The 25,413-nt window shown below is 55.4% G+C and overlaps 1 protein-coding gene across 1 annotated transcript in view; it reads right to left on the bottom strand.

Annotated features, from left to right (window-relative positions):
* SEZ6 (seizure related 6 homolog) overlaps nt 1-25,413 on the bottom strand; it is a 98,194-nt gene that overhangs the window by 13,887 nt on the left and 58,894 nt on the right. Inside the window, exons 3-4 of the mRNA XM_032615643.1 lie at nt 10,152-10,820; nt 9,584-9,717 (exon numbers count right to left, since the gene is read on the bottom strand). Coding sequence (XP_032471534.1) covers nt 9,584-9,717; nt 10,152-10,773 — 756 coding nt within the window. The 5' untranslated portion in view covers nt 10,774-10,820. The remainder of the gene's footprint in view (nt 1-9,583; nt 9,718-10,151; nt 10,821-25,413) is intronic.

Here is a 25,413-nt window from a genome sequence, read left to right as displayed (position 1 = left end):
TTCTCTGAACTGCAGCCAGTGAATAGCCCTGATATGTTGCTGCTCATGGTGCTTCCTTATTTAAATAATCCGTGGCTCTCCAGTGAGCCCACAAAGACCATAGTATCTAGTCCAGACTCCTTGCTGTGGCCCTCGAGGCCCTGCCCAACTTGGCCTCTGCTGACTGCTCAGCCTAGCCTTATGCCACGCCCCTCCACGTGCCAGCCACCCTTCTGTTCTCTCTTCTCTGGGCCTCTTTTTCCAGTCCTTTCCTCTGGCTGTCACAGGCCCCTCTGCCACCACCCCAACACCCTTAGACCTTCAATCCCTGGAGCATCCTCTGGGCTCCATGCCTTCATTCAACAAGGATTGGACAGCAACAGACTCTGCCCAGAGGGGAAGCGTTAGTGTGGCCTGGTAAAGGAGCACTGGATTGGGAGCCCAGAGGTCTGGGACCTAGTCCTGACCATGTGATCTTGGACAAGTATGCCGACTATTTGAGCTTCATTTTCTCCATCATATAAAATGCCTAGTGTGAATCATCGCTACTCAGAATGTGGTCCCTGGGCCAGCAGCATCAGCACCACTGGGGAGCTTGTTAGAAATGCAGAAGCTCAGACCCCACCTAAGATCTACTAAATCAGCCTTTGCATTTTTTTTTTTATATCTCTGATTTTCTTTCTTTCTCTCTTTTTAAAATTAATTAATTAATTAATTTTTGGCCGTGTTGGGTCTTCGGTGCTGCTCGCGGGCTTTCTCTAGTTGCGGCGAGCGGGGGCTTCTCTTGTTGCGGAGCACGGGCTCTAGGCGCGCGGGCTTCAGTAGTTGTGACACACGGGCTCTAGAGTGCAGGCTCAGTAGCTGTGGCGCACGGGCTTAGTTGCTTCAAGGGATGTGGGATCTTCCCGGCCAGGGCTCGAACCCGTGTCCCCTGCATTGGCAGGCAGGTTCTAAACCACTGCGCCACCAGGGAAGTCCTCATCCTTTGCATTTTAACAAGGTGATTCCGAAGCATTGATCTACATGGTTTCCAAGGTCCTTACTATGTTGCTCTGAGGTAGGACCTTCACAGATTATCCTCCTGGGCTAGTTAAGTGGCATCCAGTGAGTTACCAAATCCTTCCTAATCTTATCTCCCAAATATTTCAGTTGATTCCTCCTCTCCATCCCTTTGTCTCTATCTTGGCTCTGATTACCTACCACCCTCCCCCCCACCCATTGTTCCTCACCTGGCCTTCACCCCTCCCATCCCCAACTCATCTCCCTGGCCCCGGCTGTCTCAAGATTGGACCATGTCTCTCTCCTACCCAAACCCTGTTGGTGACTTCAGATTGTCCACAGGAAGAGGTCCAAACTTCCCAGCTCACAGTTGGCCTCAGCAGCTATGCCAGCCTCTTATCTTCACTGCAGCCACAGGCCATGCCTCACTCCCCTCCTCTGGGCATTTGCATATGCAGGATCCAGCCCAAGGAATGCCTTCCGTTTTTTCCTCTCCTGCTGAAGCTACTCATTCTTTCAGGTCTCAGGGCCACCGTCCTCTGCCTCCCAAGCCAGGCCAGTCAGTTCCTTTACTTCAGACCTCTCTACCGTCTGTCTCTCTTATAAAGCCTAAAGGTAGCATTTCGGGTCACAATGCCCTCTTCGCTGGCCAGTTGCAATAAAGATGTGTGGAAAGGGTGAATGTGCGGGTCGCTAGAGGTACATTCCTTGCAGATTTCTGTAAACTGAGAAGCACAGAGCCTGCTGAGCCCAGCCAGGTCCAAGGACACAGCCGCGCTAGGCTCTGGGCCCCTCAGACTGTGGGCGGTGAGAGCATACGTGCCCTGCAGACTCCCCTGCCTGGGAGAAAAGGCCTAGGGAATCTTTGGGGCTGAAGAGAAAACTCAAGGCAGGGTGCTGGGGCAGATGTGCAGCCTCTCCATGAGGAGCTCCCCTCCAGGGCACATTTGGGTGGAGGCTGCTGGACCATCTGCCAGGGACATTCCTCAGGGAATTCCTGCAGCAGGCGGAGGCTGGATGAGGTCCCCTCAAACTTGGAGATTCTGTGATTCTAGAGTTGGGCAAACAAGACACACACACGTGGAATCTGTAATTATCGAGAGATGCCAGGCAGCATATAATCCTGCCTTAAGTGGGACTGAATGCTTGCAGCAGGAATCCTCTAGCGGGGAGTGGAGGGGTTGCAGGCTCAGGGAGAGCACGTGGAGCAGGTGGGGCTGAGAGCGCCTCACGGGGGCAGGGCCGGCCTGGGAGGAGGAGAAAGGGAGGACATCACCGCAGGGAAATTACTAATGAAGTGAAGGCGGAGAAGTAGACGTGAAGTTAGCATTTTTCCTAGTTCCCACAAACACCCTTTTGACCCCTATCTTCGAGCTCCTGACCCTGCTTTTTAGCCAGCAACAGTGGCAACAGCAATAACAACAATTACCATTCACAGAGCGCCTACAATGTGTCAAGCCTTGTACTATTTACAGATATTTCATCCTCACCAGAATTCTGTAAGGTGGGTGGTAAAATCCCCTTAAGTAAACAGAGGCTGGGAGAGGCTAAGGTCACACAGGTGTTAAGTAGCAGAGCCTGGCCTTGCTGGAGGCAAAGGCAGCTCCCTTCCTCCTAACCTCATGGGGGTGTCACCTGCAGACAGATTTCTAGACATCTTTATTCCTGGGTCCCAGGTCCGCCAGGTTTAGCAGGGAGGTGGTTTTTTGCCACACTGGGCTTTCCCCCAGAAGCCCGTAAAGCTGAGAAAACTGGGAGCTGAGACCTCTGTCCCCCTCCAATCTGGGGAAGGCATGGGCCCTCAAAGCTGGCCTGGTGGCAGGGGTTGCCATGAGAGCATGGAATGGAGTGGGCCTGATTACTTGGGGCTCTTATCCAGAAGGTACTCTATCCTCACAATGGCTGTCTATGCAGCGCTAGTCCCTTGGGTTTCAAGCACCCACTTGCAGGCCTGCCACAGTGGCCAGATGTAATTTGTCACTTGTTTGAGGGCCAGGCCTGACAGGGGCCAGACAGGGCTTGGTGTTAGGCAAGGGGGGTGATGAAGTCTTGATGTAATTTGCAGGCATCTGAAGGGCTCAGGAGACAGATTGAAATGTCAGCTCTGCTCACGAGGGCTGTCTTCCCACACCCCTAGCCAGTGAGTGACAAGAGGGGAGCTGGGGATCAGGCTGGGGAAGACAGAAGCAGAGGGAGCTGAGTACAATTCCCACAGGACTCTGGGCTGTCTAACACTGCCCAGCTTCCAACAGACCAGGGGTCAGTTCAAGGAAGGAAATATGGCTGCTTTGAGGGGGTTGATCCCTTCCTGGATGGGAGGTGGGGAGGATTCAGGTTGCCCTCTGCCAACCCCAGACCATCAGCCTTGACTGGCCTGTCTGTCCCCATGGAAGCTGCCAGTCGGTCTCTAGGACATGCTCTAATGGTGCGACTCATAGACAGGATGGTGCCACAAGTCCTTGCACACAATCATCTTAGTACAACCCTGCACAGGCCATGAGCTCAGGGATGACTTGTGTGTAAGCCCCTCCCCCAGTACCTGAGTCCCACTCCCAGAAGCTGACCACGGCCCCTGTTCCACTGCACTCTCCTGATCACCGACACCTGTGTGTGTACTCTGACATAAACCCACCGCATGCACACAACTCCCTCAAACACATGACCTGGCACACATGCCCACACATACATGTGCTCCCTTACTCCAACAGTAGTAGAATCACAATTCTTCCCATGAGATCCTTTACAGTTTTCAAAGCTCTTTCACACCCATTATCCTCACAGATCTCACAAAACCTCAATAAGGGAGGCAGGGCAGGCTGTGTTTACCTCCAGTCTATAGAGAAGGGAACCTCGTAATCAGAGAAGTTGAGAGCTCCTCTTTGGGTCACACTGTAAATCCAAGGCAAAGCCAAGACTCCAGGCCAGGACTCCTGATTCCTGGTCCAGTGCTTTGTCTTCATGCAAGCATCCCAGGCCTCTCCCCCGAAACTGGGAGAATTCCAGATGGGGTTCCTAGAGGAGCAGGCAGGGCTGGGCTAAGAAAAGGGGTTGGGGATTTGGGGATGGAGTTCTCCAACTGTTCCCAACTGAACTCTCTTTCTGCAACAGGACAATCTTCTGGGCCAAGGGAAGAATAGGGGCTCTTGAGTCCTGGATCAACTCCCAGCTCCATCATCGACTAGTTGATAGGTCCTTGGGCAAGTCACATGACACCTCTGAACCCCAGTTCCATCTGTGAAATGGGATAATCACACCCACCTCATGGGGTTATAAGGGTTAAGTTAGATCCCACCTGCACGGGGCTCAGCACAGAGTGGGCACAGCGTGAGCAGTTCTCTTTCCCGTTTTTGGAGAGACCTGGGCCCCACCCAGGCTGTGGACCCACCTCACCTCAGGTCTGCCAGGGCTCTGCCTGGGAGGCACTGTACCTGGGAGCCACCCTCTCCCTAGCCCAGATTCTGAGCTGCTAGGAAGCAGGAAACAGGGTCAAGAGTCTGAGATACCACTGCCATTCTGAGCTATGAGGGAGCTTCCCACCCAGAAAAGGAGCCGTACTCAGAGGGACTGGCTGGGAGGAGCCTTTTGCATCATCTGGTTCAACCTCCTTTAACAGAAAGGGAAACAGGCCCAGAGAAGGCCAGGGGCTTAGCCTAGTGACTGAGAGATGGGCTGCAGAACCAGGACTGGAACCCCACTTTCAGTTTCTGTGCTCTGTGTGACAGCTTCTATGCTCTTGTTTTAACTGACGCTTGTCTACAAACACTTACGGGGTAGGGTCTGCTTTAGGGAGGGGAAGAGGGGCCTGAATCCTTGGGGCTAGACCTGTTTGCTCCCTTGTGACCCCCCCTCAGATAAGTCTTCTAGGAGCCAAGAAAGAGGAGCTGGCTGAGAAATCTCACCCCCCTGACCCACCACCCTACTCCTGCGTCCATATTAGGCCTGGCCCTGACCTGGCCTAGAAGGGTAGGGTGTTCTGGTTATCAAACTGGCAGCTGGCCTGGCATGGGAGAGCAGTGTTCCAATGGGGCCATCTGGGGCACTAGGGCAGGGACTGTGGGCAGCTGTGTCCAGGCTCCAGATGGTACAGAGAGCAGCCAAGCCAAGATGGGGCTGGCAGCGGGAAGGTTCTTGGAATGCCAAGCACAGTGAGAGACATGAACCAGGCCCAGAAAGGCCTGGAGCTCTCAGGGGAGCTGGCTGCCTAGAGAGGAAATGGGACCCTCATGGGCCATGGGGCCCATGCCCACCCACCCTGAAGGGTCTTCTCTGGATCTCTCTAGAAAGAGCCTAGCCCAGTGTCCAATCCCCAGCTGAAACAGGCAAGCCTCTTCCCATCACAGAGGGCTGGCCCTGGCCTTCTTCCTACGGGCAGCCCAGACCCTCGGCCTCAGAAGGCACAGATAGCTGCAGCATCCTGAGGGGAGGTGGGGGCCAGGGATGAAGCAGGTTATGAGGGGCTGTGGCCTAAGCCATGGAGAGATGGGCTGTTAGGGATTCTGGAGCCCCTGAGGCTGTTCCTCACAAGGAGGGGATTGAGAGGGTCTTGCCCAGGGGCCCAGCCTTCAGCCAGAGCCGTGGCCACATGGCAGGGGTGCAGCGTGGTGTCAGGCTGACCTGCGCAGGAGTGAGATTTTTGGGTCTTTAAGATGTTCCGGACTTCCCTGGTGGTCCACTGGTTAAGACTCCGCACTTCCAATGCGGGGGACTCAGGTTCGATCCCTGGTTGGGGAACTAGGATCCCACACGCCGCGTGGTATGGCCAAAACGAAAAACAAAAAAAGTTCCTCTCCTCCCATGGTTCCTCCAGTCCCCCTTGCCTGGATTCCATCCCTTCCACCTACCCTGAGCCATCCCTGTGAATTCACGGAAGGGCAGGCAGGGGCTTACCCATGATGGGAAGAAGCCACAAGCCCTCCCCAAGCCTGAAGGAGCAATGGGCAGCCTCCTGGGCATTCCAGCTGTCTCATCGGTCTTGCCCCCAGTGCACAGTGTGGCCTGGCCCAACCGCCAGCCCTGGGCAGGAGGGCACTGCACTCAGGTCTAACCTCTGGCAGGAGTGCAATCCAGAAGCCATTAAGCCCACCTCCTGCTCCTAGGCAATAAGGTCACCCGTTCAAAACTGCCTGGGCAGGCTTCAAGGGCCAGTCTGCCTTACCTGCTGCTTTCCAGCTGAGGCTTGGCTTCTGGCCTCTCATCCTTCAGGCTTCAGAACAGGTATCATCACCTCTGCGGAGCCTTCTCTGACCCCCCCTGGCCCCCCCATGGTGGAGTGTGCCCTACCCTGGAATTCCTACCGTCCTCTGTGCTTCCCACTCCTAACCCCAACAGCACTGTGCATTCTGTGGTCATCATTTTTTTTCTTTTTTGGGGTCATCATTTATGATTTCTGTCTCCCTCACTAACTGTGAAGATCCATGTCTCCAGTGCCCAGTACAGAGCCTGGCACATAGTCATTGCTCAATCTGTACTTGTGGAACAAATTCACTCATCAAAAAACATTAGTTAGGGCTTCCCTGGTGGCGCAGTGGTTAAGAATCCTCCTGCCAATGCAGGGGACACGGGTTCGAGCCCTGGTCTGGGAGGATCCCACATGCCGCGGAGCAACTAAGCCCGTGCGCCACAACTACTGAGCCTGCGCTCTGGAGCCCGTGAGCCACAATTACTGAAGCCTGCGCACCTAGAGCCTATACTTCACAATAAGAGAAGCCACCACAATGAGAAGCCTGTGCACTGCAACAAAGAGTAGTCCCTGCTTGCCGCAACTAGAGAATGCCCGCGCGCAGCTACGAAGACCCAATGCAGCCAAACATAAATAAATTAATAAATTAATTAAAAAAACAAAACATTAGTTAATGATTAACGGAGTGACCTTGGGCAATTCCCTTTCCTTCATGGCCTCAGTTTTTCAACTACCCATTGGGTATTGGTCTGCAGTGTCATTAATTCTTTAGGTCCCCAAGTGGCCTGTGTGGTGTGGCCAGGAGGCTTAGATAGGAGCAGAGGTTGCTGGAACTGGCCATGGAAGAACCTTAAACCCTGCTTCAGCCCTGATGATTCTGTCCCTCCCCACCCAGCCCTCCCTGCCATGGCCTCAGGTGCTCTCCGGCCATCAGGGCCGACAGGGTCCCCAAGGACTCTGCCCAGTGGTGGTACGGTAGAGGGCGGGGCCCTCATCTGCCTGCTATGTTTCCTGACAGCAATCCAGGGCTGTGGCAGGTCTTCCTCTCAAGGTTGCCTGGTAACGGCTTTTACATTTGATAAAAAAAATGTGGCAGAACCAGACAACAGACACGGGGCTTCCGGGGGCTTTCACGAGAGGGTGGGTACCCAGGGTGGGGCTTGTGCCTGGGCCAGGGCCAGGGCAGGCAGAGGCAGCATCTTGCCTTATTGTGGAGAGAATGGGCCCGGCCCATTCTTCGGGACTGGGCCTGGCCTGGCCTAGTGGGCGTCAGTGGGGATGGTAGGCTTGGGGGTAGAACTAGCCCAGGCCTGCAGAGGGGCAGCCAGCCTGGCATCTGCCCCCTCCCACCCCCTTCCCCACACCTGCAGCTGGTGCCTTCCACCTGGTGAGCCACAGCCAGTGCCACCACTCATTAGGTGATGATTTTACATTAATTACCGTAATTAAGCGGCACTGAGTGCTAATGGCTTGAGGTGGGGTGGCTGTTCCTAATTACCCTCCCAGTCAGACCAGAGCGAGGGGCACAGGGCTTGACAGAACAGGAGCAAACAGAGAAAGAAGGGGAGGGGCCCACCAGTGCTGGGAGAATGTCCCCCTCCGCAGGGCCTGGCTCAGAGACCTGGACCTGACATCCCCAGAGGGCAGGGCTGAGGGTGCTGCCCCGGGACAGATGAGCTAGCTTTAGGCCCAGATCCAGGGGCTTCGGGATGCGTGGGGAGCAGGCCGGGAACGGGGGATAGGCAGAGCTGTCCTCTTCCCTGGACTCCTCCTCTGCCCCTTCCCTGTGCTCCTCAGTCACCGCCCTGATTCCCTCAACTGGGATGAATGCCTCTCCTCTCCACCTCCATTCAGTCTCCAGAGTCACATTAAATGTCACCTCATTCCTCCCCACCTCCATTCATTTGTCCACTCATTCAGTCAGCCCATGGAGAACCCAGTCTGGGCCGTATACACCAAGGCACCCCTCAAGGAGCTTACAGTCTAGTTGGGGAGATGACAGCTATAAACAGACCCATAGGAGACAGCGTGATGAGCGAGGATGGGGGATGCCCCAGGCTTTGGGGATCAGGAGAGAATTCCCAGAAAAAGTGATGTCAGGATTGAGTCCTAGGGGAGGAGATAGGAGGATGACTCTTCCATGCAAAGGGACCAGTAGGTGAAACCGGGGCTTGTGGGGAAAGTGCGCTTGACCCATTCCCTTAGCTGCAAGCTGTTTAGTGCAAAGCAGGAGTAGAGAACAAGGGAAGAAGTGGCTAGAGATGGGCCCAGAGGCACTGGCCTTGATTTAGAGGCCCTTGGGGGAGACGTGGGAGGTAGGATCAATTTCATTTGAGAAAAATGACTGCAGTGTGGGTGGAGGATGGTAATGGGGGCAAGCGTGAGTGGAGTGACCGGTGAGGCATTCACTACAGCATCAGGGGACGGATGACAGAGGCTGGACCACGTGGGGGTTGGGATAGAGGGGGAGCAGCAGGTAGATCTGAGTCTGGGGGAGTGTCATGGTGATAGAACTTGGGCATCAGGGAGCTGGTGGAACAGGGAGAGGGAAGGGCCAAGGTGCCTCTGGTCACACAGCTCCAGGGATGCCATCTACAATGCACCGTGGTGGCCCTGCTCTAGGTTTCTGACTGGTTGGGGTCAGTCTCTGAGGACAGGAGTAGGGTGGCAAGCATGTTTGGGGGAACAAAAAGGAAGAGTTGGGTTTGGGGCCTGTGGAGGTGGTGGAGCCTATGGAACAGCCATGAGGACCTGCAGGCTCAGGTTTGGGGATTAAGAGGGAGCCTTAATGCCAAGGGAGGGATGAGATGGCCCAGGAAGGTAGGGGGCAGGGGGCTGGGCACTAGGTCTGGCTCTCCCAGCAGCTGGTCACCTTCGATGCTGTGGCCATGTCTTTCTTCCCACCTCTGCATCCCAGGAGCCAGCACAGGGCCTGGCCCAGAGGAGCTACTCAGGGAGTATTTGCTGAAGGGACAGAGTAAGTGAATACATGAGCGAGTGAATATATGAGTGAGTGAGGCTCCACGGCTCTCACAGGTCCAACAAGGCCACCCTGGGTTCTTTCAACTCAGACGCATGGATTCAGATGCTCACCCAATCCCGTGCCCATCGAGGCTAGAGCCCCTCCTCAGGCTCTCCTGAGCTCCTGATTAAACCCTTGGGGGAAGAGGATAGGCACACGTGCTTCTCCAGCAGCCCCTCTCAGCCTAGGCATCGCTGCGTGGGAGCAGGAACCTCTTCACTCCCTGAGGCGCAGGGCAGAATCCAACCATGTTTTAGGCCCATTGCCCAGTCCTGGCCCTAGGTCCCTGTCCAACTGCTGACCCTGCACATCTCTACCCAACCCCCCGCCCCCATGGCCAGCACCTTTCCGGAAAGATAACACACTAGCCCCAGTTCTGCCCCTGCCGAATCCAGGTCACTCACCTTGATTTCCACACCGTAGCCAGGATAGACGGAGATGTAGTAGAAACAGTCCAGGCCGACATCAAGGGGTGAGCTGGGGGCTGTGGGGGAGTCCAGAGAGCCCTCTGGGCCTGAGAAATTCCAGCTACAAGGGCCTGGGAGGCAGGAGGAGACATAAGGCTAAACCCAGCTCTGGCAAAGTGGATCCAACTATGGCTGACCTGTGTGTGTTTGTGTGTGTGTGCGTGTGTGTGGGTGTGTGTGGTGAAGCTCACCCCTTGGGAGGTCTACTACCCTGTTAAAAGCAGGGGACCCCTTTCTCTTGAGCACCTACTGTGTGCAATCTTATTTCAGTTCTTGGCAGTGGCTCAGTGAGGTAGGTCTTATTGCCGTTTTACAGATGAGGCTCAGGGAGGTGAGATAAAATTTCTAAGGTCTGCTGTAGTTGCTTCCAATCAGGATTTGAACCTGGGTCTGTCTGGTTCCCAAGGGCAAGGCAGGCCAGCACACTGACAGAGAGGGAGGAATTCAGGGGCCCCTCAGCTCCCCCATTCCCATCTCTAGATCTGCAAGCCCTCAAGTAGCTGACCTGGTGGCTGGACTGTGGTGATGGTGGTGGTGATGATGGTGCTGGTGGTGGTGGTCTCCTCGTCATCTCCTGAAGCCGTAGAGGTGGTGACGGTCCCCTCAATCCCAAGCCCTGTGGTCTGCGACATGACCTCTGGAGCCCAGGGCCTGCCTACGTCTCCAGGACCTTCTCGGGTCGGAGTCCAGGCCCTGCTAGGGGGTGTAGTATTGGGCCTCTCTGCTGGGCCTGGGGTGGGCATTGCCATACTGGGCCCTGGAGGTAGGGGAGCTGTGATATGAAGTGCAGAGGGCTCTGACTCCAGGCTCCAGGGTCCTTCCCTGGACTGGGGCTGAGTAGGTGCTGCCACGATGGCTGGAGTGGGGCTGGTGAAGACGGGGCGGCTGTCCTGCTTGGCCAGAAGGGGAAGGGGACTCGGGGTGTATGGTGTAGGTGGGTCAGGTCGGAAGGGCTGTGCTGGCCTCAGCTCTGCCTCCCCCTCCTCCAACCCCTCTTGTAGGAATTCCTCGAGCAGGGGGTGGTGGTTAAGCAGCTTCAGGGTAGGGGCCGTTGTGACAAAGTGGATGCCTCGTTCTGGCTGCTCAGGTGTGGGGTTCACTGTCAGCTCCCCATCCGTCTCCTCCATGCCTGGGGCCTGCTCTTCCCCCACTGTAGGGGCCTCCGAGGAAAGTCCTGAAATAGTAACAGATGATCAGAGGTTCTCCTCCTGCCCCACAGTGAGCAGCATCACACCTAGTCCAGGCAGTAGGAGACCCACCTCTCTTTTTTTTTTTTTTTTTTTTTTTTTGCGGTACGCGGGCCTCTCACTGCTGTGGCCTCTCCCGCTGCAGAGCACAGGCTCCGGGCACGCAGGCTCAGCGGCCATGGCTCACGGGCCCAGCCGCTCCGTGGCATGTGGGATCTTCCCGGACCGGGGCACGAACCTGTGTCCCCTGCATTGGCAGGCAGACTCTCAACCACTGCGCCACCAGGGAAGCCCCCACCTCTCTTTTGACATAGAGCCTTGGGGAGTGTCCTCATGGTTGAAAATCATGGAGCTATAGAATTTTAGAGCTGGAAGTGAGATGATATCACATACTTTAAGGATGGCACATGAGATATCCCTTCTCCTCCAACACCAGAGGTGGACATTACTAATCTATCACTGCACTATTTCCTGGCTGTTCTCAGATTCGGCCTCAGAATCCTTTCTCAACACAGCACTCTAGGCAGCCATGCCTGATACCTCAGACCAACATGACGAACAAATATTTCTCATCCCTAACGTAGCTCAAAGGCCTTATTTTACCAATGACGAAACAAGGTCAAAGAAAGGAAATGACTTGCTCAAAGTCAATGACCAGGTAATTGAAGACAGGAGATGACACCCTTAGCAAGAGTGCCATCCCCCACCAGTGTGACTTTTCTGCCTGAGATTACAGGGCATTGCATTCAAGTTCACTTTCTGTTCTCAATGAACCTGGTCATTAGTCTCAGGAAATGCTTCATATATTTGGATTCCTTCACGGACACATGACGACATTTTTTTTGGGGTCCCATTATGCCCTATTTCTCTCACTTTTCAGAAAATAATTTCTTTTGTCTCTCTCTCTCTCTTTTTTGTCCTTTTACAAAAGCTAAACTCTGGAGTAAGGCAGATGTAAACTCTGGAGTAAGGCAGATGTAGCTTCAAATCCATCACCATGGGACTGTGTGACCTTGGGCAAATAACAAACTCCCCGAACCTTATTTTTCTCATCTGTAAAATAGGGTTTCTTTTATAGGATTAACTGAGATAGTATTACTTCCCTTTCCCATTTGCTGTGCCTCTCTGAATTTTCTTTATCTTTCCTTTGACACAAGCCAGGGGCCATCTAGGGCAGGATCTAAAGTAGGGTCATCTGCATGCTACAAGCCCTTTCCCCCCCCAGTCCATGGTAGACATTATTAACCAATTTTGGTTATTTCTTGCTGAGGCCACATGGGGCTTCAGAATCCTTCTTAACACAGTTATCCAGGCAGCCACTACCAATTGATTAGATAGGCTATGGAAGAAGAAACTTATTTGCTGTTACTGGTCTGAGGTTGCTATGCCGTTGATTGTATTGACTTATTTAAACACACAGCTGAAGAGATGGTGCATATTCTGCCTGTGGCCCACTAGGATCCCCAGATCCTTGACTGCCAGAAAAAGGTCAATGGATGCTGGCTCCAGATTCACTTCACATAGAATTTTGCCAGTTTGGAGAAGGCTGGGAAGATATTCTGATTTTAACAGCTCTCAAAATGGCTGCATGAAGATTTGAAGGGAAACACAGCCAGGGTGAGATAACAGAGTTTGCAAGGAGAAGGTTGGTTCCTCTGCACATCCGATGGTGGGGCTGTCATTCCACAGGCTCACACCCACCCCATGGATTGGCAGGCGTGAGGAAGCGGCAGATGGCCTACATTCTGTCCAGGAGACCATGGTAGTTCTGATGTGTCAGACAATTGGGAGGAGGGAGGAAATTGGTGTGAGGGAGGGGGGTGCAGGTCAGAGGGCTCTCCACTGCTCTGGGTCAGAGGGGCCTTGGGGCCCCAAAGCCCTGAGGAACGAGGCCCAACCCCTATCTCCTGAGATGCTCACTAAAGGAGTCCATCTGTGCCTTGGCATTCTGTACCAGACACTGACAACACAGTGTCCAAACTAGATGCCCAGCCAGACCCATACCCCCTGGAGCAGACGGTCTGGCAGTGTCCCGTGTGTTTCATCTGAGTCAGTGGTGGAGGGTCCAGGGAGTGCCTCTGACATGCCAGCACGGGGCTATTCTCTTTGCCCAGCCCCCAGATGTCACACGGTCTTTGCCAGGTTCCCTGAGAGTGATCATAGCATATGACAAGGAAGAAGAGCCTTTCTCATCACATAGACTGGAGCCTTAGGGTTCCAGTGTCCCCTTCCAGGGTTGCCCAAGAAGAGATGTAGCAGAGGCTCCCAGGGTAGGCACCTGCGGAAGTCTTCACTGGGAGAGGGAGTGCCTCTGTCTCAGGAAGGGACCGTAGCGGGCACAGCTCCTCCCGCTGGCTGCCAGGTGGGTGCTGGGCAATGGAGCAGAGTTAATGGGCACCTCCCGTCACTGTCGATTGCACTGATTGTGTTATCTGGGGGGACTGAGCACTTGGTTAAGTGGGATCGAGATAGCATATCAAACGAGCAAATTGATTCTACAATCAGCTGCCACGTGGTCCTGGAGGGTGCTACCCACTATCAGAGAGGGTAAGGTAATCTCTGGGAGACAAGCCATTTCCAGGGAAAGGGCATCTCCAGACACCCTGGATGATTCTGATGGAATCCTGAGGCCCTGTGAGCCCCCTCCCCAGGTTCCTGGGGTTCTCTCTGCCTGGGCTGACTGAGTCCAAAGGTGGAGAGACTGACAAACGGGGAGTGTGATGCAGGGCAAGCAGCAGGAGGTGTCAGAGACCCAAATGCCCAGTCTCATCAGGCACCTTAATGTGTGCCAGACACTGAGTTGGGCCGTTCCCGTACCTTGGATTATTTAATTGACACTACGAGTCTGTGAGGTGGGAATCTTATTCCCACATTACAGAAAAAGAACCTGAAGCTTAGAAAGGTAAGGTGAGGACTTGTCCAGTCACACAAAGGTGGAGCTGGGATTTGAACCTATGTTGATCTGGTTCACAAAGCCCTAGTCTTTCCAGGACACTAGCTTGCCTCACAAGAGGAGGGGACTGGGGCTACCCAGCAGAGAGTCCTCTAGCCAGTTGAGGAAACTAAGGCCCAGAGAGAGGAATGGACTTGTCCACGGTCTTATGCAGGTTAGAAGTGGAGCTGAGGCCAGAGTTTCTGGCATCTGGGACCTGAGCTGAGGCTGAGCTGAGCTGGGCCCTCAGGAAGCCTTCTGGCTGGGACCCAGGGAGCCCCCATTCTGTGTCCAAAGCACACCTGAGTCTGGGACTCAAACCAGAAGCCGAGGACACCGCTCCGCAGGGCGGGCATGCCAAGTCACACATACACTGGGGTGTAAATGTCAGCTCTGCCACTTAAAAGTCAAGTGAGCCTGGGCAAGTCACCTCTGTGTCCTCAGCTGTAAAACGGGCAGTTTGGAGAGGTTCTGTGAGAATCTTTTTGTTCTAAATAGCAGGGTTTTTTTGTTTATTTGTTGTTGTTGTTTTTTTATTTTTTGGTGGCGGGGACTACAGAGGGAGAGGCCACACTCCGAGGGGGGCAGCCCCCTGCCAGGGCAGCACTGAGCAGGCCTTTAGGGTTGGGAGAAGCTGGCCCGGGTGAGGCCTCTCCTTTCTAGGCGACCATGTCCCCTGTTGTGTGGCAGTGTGTGTGACCTCGAGCATGTCAGCGTCCTCAGCTGTACAACGAGGATAATACTGCATCGCGCTGCGCAAAGGGCAGCCGCCTCCGAGGCTGGCATGTATGTGGGGGACAGTGGCCCACAGCAAAACAGCCCCCCATGATCCCCACCTGCCCGGTGCCAGTGCCGAAACGCAGGAATGCACACCCTGGGCTGCTGCTCCCGCGGGGGCCGGGGGCTGCGTCCTCCAGGTGGGCTGGGACTGGGAAACACCCCTCGGCTCCCACACCACCCTGTCGCCGTTCCTGCCGCGGAGCTTCCCGGCAGCCCCCAGCCCTGGTGGGCCCCGCCGCCGCCTCCTGGGCCCTCCCCCCGCATTAGCTCTCAAGCTATGCAAATAGACATCGGAGGGAGCCCTGTTTAAAGTATTTAGACGAAATGAAAAAAGGCTTTCATCGGCACTAATGAGCCATTCAGGATGCCTCCCCAGTGGATTCTCTCCCGCTCCGCCTCCCGGCCCGCGCCGCCCCCCTGTGGCCCCTCTTGGGATTGGAAGCCCCCTCCTCTTAGCCCCGCGCTGGGGCCTCCGAGGGAAAGCCGCCTGCCCTGCCCACTCCTCCCCTGGGCCCAGCTGGGTGAGGGTGGAGACAGGGGGCTGCGTGCTCCACCTGCACAGACTGGGATCTAGATGGGGCGCGGTGCTAGCTTCTGTTTAGGGAAAGCCACAACGACTGGGGACTCTTCTTCATAGCATCCAGCTGGGTAGGTGTTCTGTCCCTGTCTGAGAGTTGGGGAAACTGAGGCTCAGTGAGGCCCAGGACGTTGCTAAGGGTCACTGCCCCTGTGGACTGAGGAGTTGGAATTGGTCTGTGTGGAGACAGCGGCGGAGGGTGGTGGTCCCTGCCTGGGGCAAATGCTGCACCAGGCAACACACTCCAGATGCCACCTCAGGCCCAGGCGGGCTGTCTGCTTAGTGCTGTTGTGTCTGCAGATCTTTCTGCTCCAGACAGAAGAAAAACCTCAGGTTCCAATCCCCAATCTATGTCTCACTGGTGGTGTGACTGGGCAGGGGGCTGCCCACTCGAGCCTTTGCTTCTCCATCTGTGGAGTGGGGACCTCCTGGGTTTGGTGAGGGCCATCTAGAGACAGGCCCATCCTCCCAACGGCCAGCCCCACCCTGTCCTCTGCAAGGGCGGGGGGACCTGCCGGCCTTAGTGGCTGGCACAGGAAGGGGACCCCACAGTTCTCAGAAAGGTCAGGCTTGATCCCCAACTTGTGGCAGCACCAGCTTTCAGCTGAGGGGAGCATGACTGCAGGTGGGTACAGGGGGAACCTGGGGGATACAGTGGGCAGGGAGCTACCCCTCAGGATTCTGGAGGTTAGGCTGGCCCAGCATAGGGAGAATGAGTATTTAATGGGATCCATTTATTATCCCATAAAAGCTAATGAGTTTATTCTGGAGGTTCTCTGGCCCCTTTCAAGTTTTAATAGGGAATTAGGGAGGGCCTGGCCCCTGTGGACCCCCTTTATCCCAGAGCCCGAGGGAGGGAAGAGAGGCTCCTGGAGTAAGAGCACCTGGGCCCCCCAGAGCCAAAGCCTGGTCTCCACAGCCACGGTTCCACTGGGCCCAGGCCTACCTCCTGAATTGAGGGTCCCCAGCTGGAGGCTGGCAGGGCCACACAGGGCCCCTGAGGCCTGATTCCATGTTCTACTACTGAAATAATTACCCCACAGTATCCCTGTGTCTGAGGTAGGTTTGCTGCTGTCGACTACTTGTATTAACAGAAAAGGCAATATAAGCCCTATACAACAGATGGGGAAACTGAAGCCTAGAGTAGGGGTGTGGCTTCTTCAAGATCACCCAAAAGGTATGGCAGAGGCAGAATGGACACGTTCTGCCTCCTGTGGTTTGCAGCCAGGCAGCTACCATTACTCAGTGCTCATGTGCTAAGCATGCACTCAGCAGTTTCACACGTAATCAGTTATCCTCCCAAGAGACAGACACTGAGGCCCAGAATGGTTAAGTAAGTTGTGCGAGGTTGCACAGCCAATGCGTGGCAAGCCTGGGACTAGAACCCAGAGCTCAGCCGCTCCATAGCTCAGCTCAGTCTACTGCTCCCACTGGCCCGCAGCTGTACCTCTTGACCATCTCCCCACCAGCCTGGCCGTCACTATCCTAGGGCACTCTTGCTGGGAGCACTGCACCTTGGGGTGATGGGGAAGGAGTCCTGGTGGTATCTTGGAGGGCCAGTGGTTAGGGTGGGCAGTGGTTTGAGTGCGGCAGATACACTCAAAGGAAACTCCTCTGCCAGAACAGGTGCCTTCCCCCTTCTTCCCTATTGCTCACTACTTTGTCTCTTTAAACTTTCCCCATCCTACCAGATCCAGCTCCAATCCCCACTTGGGATTGAGGGAGCCATCCCTGCCTGGCCCAGTGGGTGACAATAGCTCTCTCCTCTGATCTCCTGGGGGCACTTTTTGGTAGGCCCTCAGCACACGTACAGCTTTGTCCATGGCCAAGGATCTAGCACAAGGCATCTCTCTTCCTGCATCTCTGCCCACAAATGCTGACCCCTGGTGCCAGGTACATTGAAGGTGGGCTCAGGGGATACACTCTCCAAGCCAGGATTCTGCCTGTCTGCACACTTGGAAGGCACCCTGCTCCCCAAAGTTCTTGGCCCTTGGCCAGGAGGCGTGGGCAGGGGAGGGCAGGGGTGGGCAGAGGTGTGTCCTGCAGGGAGAAGATGGGCAGCCAACCCTTGGCAGTGCCCCAGCACAGCCCCAACTGGCAACTGGTGAAGAGTGTCTATCGGCACAAGCTGGTGGGCCCTGCAACCCCAGACTACCCTCTCTTCCCCTGCCACTGACCATCCCCCATCTCACCCTCTTACTACCCTCTCTTGGCCAACTCCTGGCAGTTCGGTTAAATCTGGAGTACAAATGCGAATGGGGGCACCTCCTCTTGGCTGGGACCTAGGCAAGGAAGTGGCTGGTCCCCAGAATCTGAGCCCTTGTAGCCTCTGTGTGCATCTCATCCCTCCCTCATTTACACAGGAAGAAACAGAATCCAGAGAGGTTTCCCAGGTCACACAGTAAACTTGGGGCAGGGCTAGAACTCAAGATTTTGGGGCTCAAGGAGCATCTGGCCCAACTGTTCTGAAGAGTAAACCCTCCAATACTTTTGGGGCTGTCTGCCATCTGTGTGCATGCCTCCAGCGACGGAGAGCATGCTGCTTCCTGAGCTGCCAGGAACAGCTACCTCCCCCATTGTACTAGGTTGGGGGTGGGTGGGTAACCCTGGGCTTCGGCATCTCCAGCGTTGGGGTCTTCTTGCCGATGGAGGGAGTAATGGGGGTAGAGCAGGCAACACCCAGGAGTCAGCCCACCTGTTCTGGTCCCGCCCCTAACAGGCTAATTGGTCCCTCTGCACAAATCACTTCCCCATCCCGAACCTTCATTTCCCCATCAGTAAAATGGAAAAAGTATCACATTCCAGGATCTGGTGAGCCACAAAGGGCTCTGTGAAAAAAATACTGAATGCCACTGTTTACTGAGAATTTACCATACACCTAGCACCATTCTAAGGTGCTTTACCAGAATTAACTCATTTATCCCCCCACAATAACTCTGAGATATGAACTTTTATGGGTGAAGAAACTGGGACCCAGGGAAGGGCAGTTCCCAAGTTACCAGTTTGGATGTGTCAGATTCAAACGCAGAGGCCATGCAGCCCTAGTGCAGTGCTGTCTCATAGAACGTTTCATGATGATGGAAATGTTTTATGTCTGCACGTCTGTCATGGTAGTCAGTAGCCATACATGGCTAATAAGCCCTTGAAATGTGGCTGGTGAGACCAAGACACCGAATTTTAAATTTGATTTCATGTTCATGAATTTACATTTAAATCGCCACATGTAGTTGGTGGCTACCATGATGGAAAGCGCAGCTCCAAAACCCGACCTCTAGACCCAGAAGTATTCACCGCTCAGAAGGGAAGAGCCTAGAGTGGGAGGGGGTCCTGGAGAAGATTAAGATGGGCTGACAGGGTACTTCCCTGGTGGCGCAGTGGTTAAGACTCCGCCTGCCAATGCAGGGGACGCGGGTTCGAGCCCTGGTCCGGGAAAATCCCACATGCCGCGGAACAACTAAGCCCATGTGCCACAACTACTGAGCCTCTGCTCTAGAGCCTGCGAGCCACAACTACTGAGCCCATGTGCCACAACTACTGAAGCCCGAGTGCTCTAGGGCCTGTGCTCCGCAACAGAGAAACGACTGCAATGAGAAGCCTGCGCACTGCAACAAAGCATAGCTCCTGCTCGCTTTGAGAAAGCATAGCTCTCTTCTCACTAGACAAAGCCTGAGTGCAGCAGCGAAGACCCAACACAGCCAAAAATAAGTAAATAAATTTATTTAAAAAAAAAAAAAAAAAGATGGGCTGACAGTGTCTACTCCCTTCCTTTGGGCCTGGGAAAACTGGGGCCTGGGGTTGGGCAGGGAGAGGTGACAAGGAGCCCTGGGACTTCTTTAGGTTTTTTTTTTTTTTTTTTTTTTTTTTTTTGCTATACGCGGGCCTCTCACTGTTGTGGCCTCTCCCGTTGCGGAGCACAGGCTCCGGACGCGCAGGCTCAGCGGCCATGGCTCACGGGCCCAGCCGCTCTGTGGCATGTGGGATCTTCCCAGACCGGGGCACGAACCCGTGTCCCCTGCATCGGCAGGCAGGCTCTCAACCCCTGCGCCACCAGGGAAGCCCTTCTTTAGGTTTTTCATAAAGGCCTCAGGAGAGCTGGGCCTGTCAGCCACTCACTCCTCAGGGAGGATTGGTGCCACCCACCCACAATGTTTTCTTCCCGACCTGGGCTGAGCACTGATGTTCGGAGGGGTGGGGTGTTCAATGGGCAATTTGGGGACCTCAGGTAGAGCCGGTATAGGAGGACTTTATGGATGGAGGGCAGCCAGGAATCCCTGGCCTCTGGCGATTTGGCCCAGGATGGGGCCAGGGTGTGTGAGCGCTCCATGACAATGCCTGCTGTGCTCGGCTCACCTGCCCCTACCTCCCTGCCCAGTCAGGCACACAGGGGCAGGGAGCCTGGCCTGGCCAGCACCCCAGGGCTCCTGGGCAGCCCCAGAGTAGCTGCCTGGTCTTGGGACCAGGGGAGGGCATCACATTTACTGAGCACCCTCCATGGGTCAGGCAGGACTTCCTAGGCTGAGAGGCAAAGTGAATCATCCTAGTTCATAAAGGAGGAAAGTGGCAGATAAGGGGTCTGAACTGGGTTTGCCTGTTCCACAGCCTGGGCTCAAGTTTCTACTGCAGAGTTGCTGCTTCATGTGAGCATGTGTGGGCCTGTGAATACGTGGGCCCGTGTGTATACGTGAGCGTGTGCATGTGCCTGCATGTGTGTGTGTGTGTGTGTGTGTATGTGTGTGTGTGTAGTTCCAAACACACAAGGGCCAGAAGTCATTACCCTTTGTTCTCGACCATGGACGCCACACCCTGGAACCTGGATTCAGGGTCCTCAAGCCTGGAAAGGCCCAACCTCCCAGAAGGGATGCACTTCTCCCCAAGGCGGCTGCTGTGCTGCCTCCTTTTCATCCTGCACCCTTCTTGGACCCTGACTTGACCCTTCCCAGGGCCATGTGGCCTGGACAGCCCCTCAGGCTCTGGGTGTGTGGGGAGAGAGGGGACAGGGCTCTGGGCCACTGCCCTCTCCTTCCCACTGCCCCTTCTCTCCTGTGAGGCTGTGGCCAGGGGCCCAGGGTAGAGGGAGTGCCCAGCTAACTGCCACGTTCTCCGCTTTCCAATTTAAAATCTAATATGGTCTCGCCACTGCAGAGCTGGGGGCTGGAGAGGTGATTAATGAGGCCTCTGCTACAGCGTCGCCTGCTGTGCTCTACACCTTCCCCTGTGGCCCTGAGTTCCCCGCTCCTGCCTGCCTGCTGGCCCTGGGACCCCTAGCCCTGCCTGCCAGCAGTTCCTGGTGCTGGACAGGTGGCACAGGAGCTGGGGGCCTGGAGTGGGGCATTGGGAGAGAGAAAGGGGCTGGCCTTGGACGTGGAGGCAGCAGGACTGACGCCCACCCCTGGGGCAGGCTGGAAGGAGAGGAACAACCTGGACCCTCTTTGGCCTTACCTCCCTCACCAGCTGGTACCTAACCATTCTGCTAACTCCTCTTGATAATGCCAGCTGGCAGGAGTGTGGCCAGGGCAGAAGAAGGATGTGGCCCTGGGCTGGGTGCTCAGGTCAGCCCTCTCCCAGCGCCGCCACCTCAGCAGCAGCAGGGATCATATTTCTCTGAATGGAAAACCTTGGAAATGTCAGCTGGGCTGAGGAAGGCTGTGAAGGCCTTCTCCCTGGAGCTAGTGCCAGGGCTGGCTCAGCCCAGCCCAGTGGTGAAGCTGGGGAACAGAGGCTGGTCTAGGGAGGAGGAGGAATGGCCATCCCCTCCATCCTCTGCCCCCTGCCCAATTCCAGGTACCTGCGGAGGAGAGTCCCTCCTAGCCACTGAGCCCAGCAAGGTACCAGGGTACCAAGGTACCAGCATCTTTGGGCTGTTTCTCTCTCCCCCCACCAATCTTCCCTGCAGTTCAAAAGCTGGCATTACTGAGGTTACTCCCAGTGCCTGTGTTCACCTCTGAGCTGAATGGCCGGCCCGGTAGCCCCAAGATTCTGTGGCCTTTGGTCAGAGGAAGAGGCTCACTCTACATACCAGGGCCAAAGTGACCTTGTGACCTTTGCCCTGTGGCTACTTTTGTCAGCTACATCTGGGAAGAGATGGATTGAGGGATTTGGCTGCACCTAGACCCCCAGTTGCCCTGATCCTTAATGCTGAGGTGGGCTCTCTCTCCCCTGGGGGTCACTAGAGTGTCTGTCCTTAGCTGTGAAAGCTGAGAAGACTGGTGAGGCCTTGTCAGAGCCCTGTCTCCAGCATGGAGGTAGCTTTGCCATGGACAGGCTATGTGACCTTGGGCTTCTCTTGCCCTCTCTGGGCCTGTCTGGCTTTTCATATAGTACTTGGTTCCTGGCTTTTTAGGTTCTTTGGGTGGGTGGGGTGGAGAGTCACAGCCCCTCTACTATCAGTGCCCAACTGCAGGGGTTGATGGAGCCTCACAGTGGGCAGTGGTAAAAGTGGAGGGGGCCTGGCAGGGCAGGGGACTGTGCTCTGTTGACTTGCCACTTTCCTTCTGAATGTCACTGGACCCCATACACCTCATCTCCAGTACCTGAAGTCCCTGTGTGTGTGTGGGTAGCCTCATCCAGGTATACTCCCTCGCGTCTCCCTCACACTTTGAACTCCATTCTGTCTCTCCAGCTTCTATGGGGGAGATGCAGGAGGTCCTGCCTTACCTCCAAATGGCCTGCGGAAGAATCACTGGAGGCCTGGGATCTGCCTTTAGAGGTTTGGAGGGGGCAGGGGGAGGGTAGCCTGGGACCTTCTCCTAGCCCCAGGCAGGTGGCATGGGGCCTAAGCTGCCCCAGGGCATGGGCCCTGCACCTGTGGACAATCCCAGACTCCCCTTGTTTCTATGGCCTGTGGGACTGAGGGGAAAGGGCCTTACCAGCCCAACACCCCAGCCTGTGAGGCTTCCGAGGCTCAGCTTGTCCTCCCCACTTCCCCAGCAAGCCTGAGTGGGGGAGGGGAGGGGTGCAGAGCAGCTAAAAATAGCAGCAGCAGCTCAAGTCTCCTTGAGGGGTCAGTGGAGCCCAAGATTGGGGAGGAAGAGAGTGGAACAGGCTCTGGGGAGGGGAGAGACCAGACTGAACTGGGACCTGCTGTGCCTACACTCAGGGCCACAGTCCCAGGGTATAGGGACAGAAGGGTACAGATATGCAGGGACATATGGACACAGACACCCAGGGGTAGATGGACAAGCCAGGCAGAGATATATACAGACATGGCTACCTGCATATCTGGGGCTTCTTCTCCCCCAGACCCCCTGGGAACACCAGATGGACCCAGCTGTGCAGCCCCCAATCCCTCAGTCTTCTCTCTTGACTCAACCTTGCTCTGACTTCCAAGGACCCTGCCAGACGGGGTATGTGTACACCTTGAGTAGAGAAGGCTAAGTCCTCCCTCTGTGTCCCTGTCAGTCTCCTCTGCTTGAGGCCCAGGGCAGGGAAGGACCAGGGAGCGCCAGAGGTAGCATCAGGGATACAGGTGCAACAGAGACTAGGCTGAGGGCACCACCCCAGCCTGAGCGGCAGGCTTCTTCCTAGCCTGGGCTGGCAGGCAGGGTGGGGGGATGAGAGGGAGACGGCTGGACCCAGAAGAGCAAGGCTAGGGCTCTGTCAGGAGGTGGAAAGAATGGAGTGGGCGGTGAAGGAAGGTGGACCAGGGCAGGCTGGATAAGCAAATGCACCAATGACCTCTCTCAGGCATGCCTTGTTTGGTCCCACCTTTACACCTTTGCCTGGAGACGCCAGGGGCTCTTCCGTCCTCAAAAGAAGGTGACTCCCTCTCCCCCATTTCCTCTAACCAGCCAGAAAATAGGACCTCACAACAAGAGGGAGGCTGCCAGCTGCCAGACCAGATGTTTCCAATCACTAGCACATCCCCTTGCTGGATATAAATGATATCTAAGAATGTCCATCAGAGCAGCAAGCCAGGGTGAAAGCCCTTAGAAGCACTCTAATCCCAACCTTCATCCCTCTACACTGCTAGTCTCAGCTTCCTAGTCAGACCTGGGCCAGCTGGCACTCACTGCCCGCCCCTGCCTTGGGAGTCCAGCCCTGGGCTCCTCCGGCTTCTGACCCAGCCCCTCCAGTGATGACCTGAAAACCAGCCCCTCCTGGTGCTGGACAGCTCTGGCTACACGAGGACCCTCCTCTTGAGCGGGGCTTCCAGTTTCTTCCCTGTCACCACCCCTTCTGATTTTCTTTGATTTTGGATGCTGTTTTTTGAAAGAGGTGGGACAGATGCCATGAATTCCCAAGGAAACTGAGGCACAGGAAGGTGACATGATTTGCCCAAGGTCACCCAGCCAGTAAGAGCCAGTATCAGGTTTAAACTCTGGGAGTCCTGGTGCCCTGACCAGCATTCTTCTAATCATGTTCTTCCTTTGGGGTTGCCCCCTCCTCCCGGAGGCACAACTTGGCTCTCCAGACTGCATGATATCCCCCCCTCACAGGCTTTGGGGCTCCCTAGGCACCTGCTGGCTGGTGGGACCCAGGCCAGACACTCAGCAGGTGGCTGCCTGGGGCACAAAGGAGCTGGTGCTCAGCTGCTGGGCTGGGAGGGAGAGAGGGAGAAGCTATGGGGGTGGGAATGGGGGAGGGATCAGGGCTGAGAGTGGGAGGGGCAGGGTCTGCTTCTGTGCCTTTTATAAGGAGCGAGAATGCAAAGGGGGTAAAACAGCATGCAAATGAGCATCTGTTGGGGGTTGCTCTGTGGTTCAGGCACTTTTCACAGGGGCCCTGCAGTTCTGCCCTTGCAGCACATGACCAGCTGGAAGGAGAGTCCTGAGGGTAGAGAGAGGAGCCCACGGGGAGGGGAGGAGTGGGGGACTGAGAGAGATGCTGAGGTTGATGGGTGCAGGATTCCGGCTGGGCCCCTGGGGACTGCACTGGGGGAGGGGAGAGACCCACAGCTTGGATTCTCCAGCACATGTGGTTTGGTGGCAGGAGGGGCCCTGCACCTGCTCTGCCTTCTTGGGAGGTTAGAGAGACACTCAGACCCAGCAAAGATGGAAGGAGTTGTGATGGGGGGCACCAAGCAAGGCCTGGCCTAGGGATCCTAGAGGCTCACTGGGCCCTCAAAGACCCCAAAGATGAACTCTCTTGCTACAGAAGAGAAACTGAGGCTCAGAGCAGTCCCTGGCCAGGAATATCTTGTCCTTTTGAAGGTGAGTGGTTGGATGCTGTTGAGCATCTTGTTTGTATCACATTTAATTAAAATCAGAGGGTCTGTAGTCTAGCTGGGGAGGCAGTCACAGCTGAGTTTATTAAGAAGGCAGCTCCCCCTCCAAAATGAGTTCCTTAAGGGCAGGGATTATGTTGCGTTTCTGCCTATTAAAGCACCTGATAGGTGCTGAATAGAGGGTTGTTGAATGGAAAAGGGATGGGTGGATGAAGGATGGATGGATGGGCTAAGTTCCTGATGGGTGGTAGTGTTGAGAGAAGAGAGAGAGCCCTCTGGGCTGGATGATCAGGAAAAGAGGGGTTAGTCGAACTGAAATAAACAGAAGGACCCAGGGATAGCATTCTAGGTATGGAAAAATGGCTGAGCAAAAATGTAGAGGTTGGACTGAACAAGGCATGCACAGGGTCTAGGGTTCACCCTAGCACCCTCACCCAGTCTCTCCGTTGCCCACCTCCCCACACACTCAGTTCCTTCTCATCTCCTGGCAGAGCCCCTTGTCCCTGCTGAGCCCAGCCAGCACCCCTCACCCCCGCCCCTTTCCACCAGCCTGTCTGCCGGCAAGGCTGCACTCTGCAGCCTGAGACCCCGGATTGTTGTTGGAGAAGCAGCAGGTTTGTTTACTCCAGAGCCCGCCTGAGAAATCTCAACAATCAATGGCCAACAGCACTGCCGGTGCTGCGGTATCGATCCTCCCCTCCCAGGGCGGGCAGCCGCGTGGCAGGTAGGCAGGTGGAGGGAAGCTGTGGTAGGCTTGGTTCCCAGTCCTGTCCAAGATCTGAGCTTCTGGCAAGCTTGGGCCTTCACCCCTGGGGGCTGGGTCTCAGCGGGGGTGGGGGTAGGGGTGGGGGTAGGTGGGGCAGCCCAGATACAGGAGAGGAGTGACTCGTATTCTCATTCACCAAGGCTCCTAAAAGATGGGAGAATAAGACTTACCCAAGGTCACTGGCCTCTGGGCCAACACTTCAGGGTTCACTTGACTCCCAGTCCCGTGCTCTATACTGGCCTCCAAGTGTCAGAAAAGATGTTTTATTCCTCTGCCCCTAAGGACTGAGCAAGATAAAACGTCCCTAATCAACATCAGTAAGGACTGAGGGTAGACATCAGGAAGATAAACCACTGTCATCA

This window comes from Phocoena sinus, chromosome 20 (assembly GCF_008692025.1).
Source record: "Phocoena sinus isolate mPhoSin1 chromosome 20, mPhoSin1.pri, whole genome shotgun sequence".
NCBI lineage: Eukaryota > Metazoa > Chordata > Mammalia > Artiodactyla > Phocoenidae > Phocoena > Phocoena sinus.
This window is presented reverse-complemented; position numbering and strand designations above follow the sequence as displayed.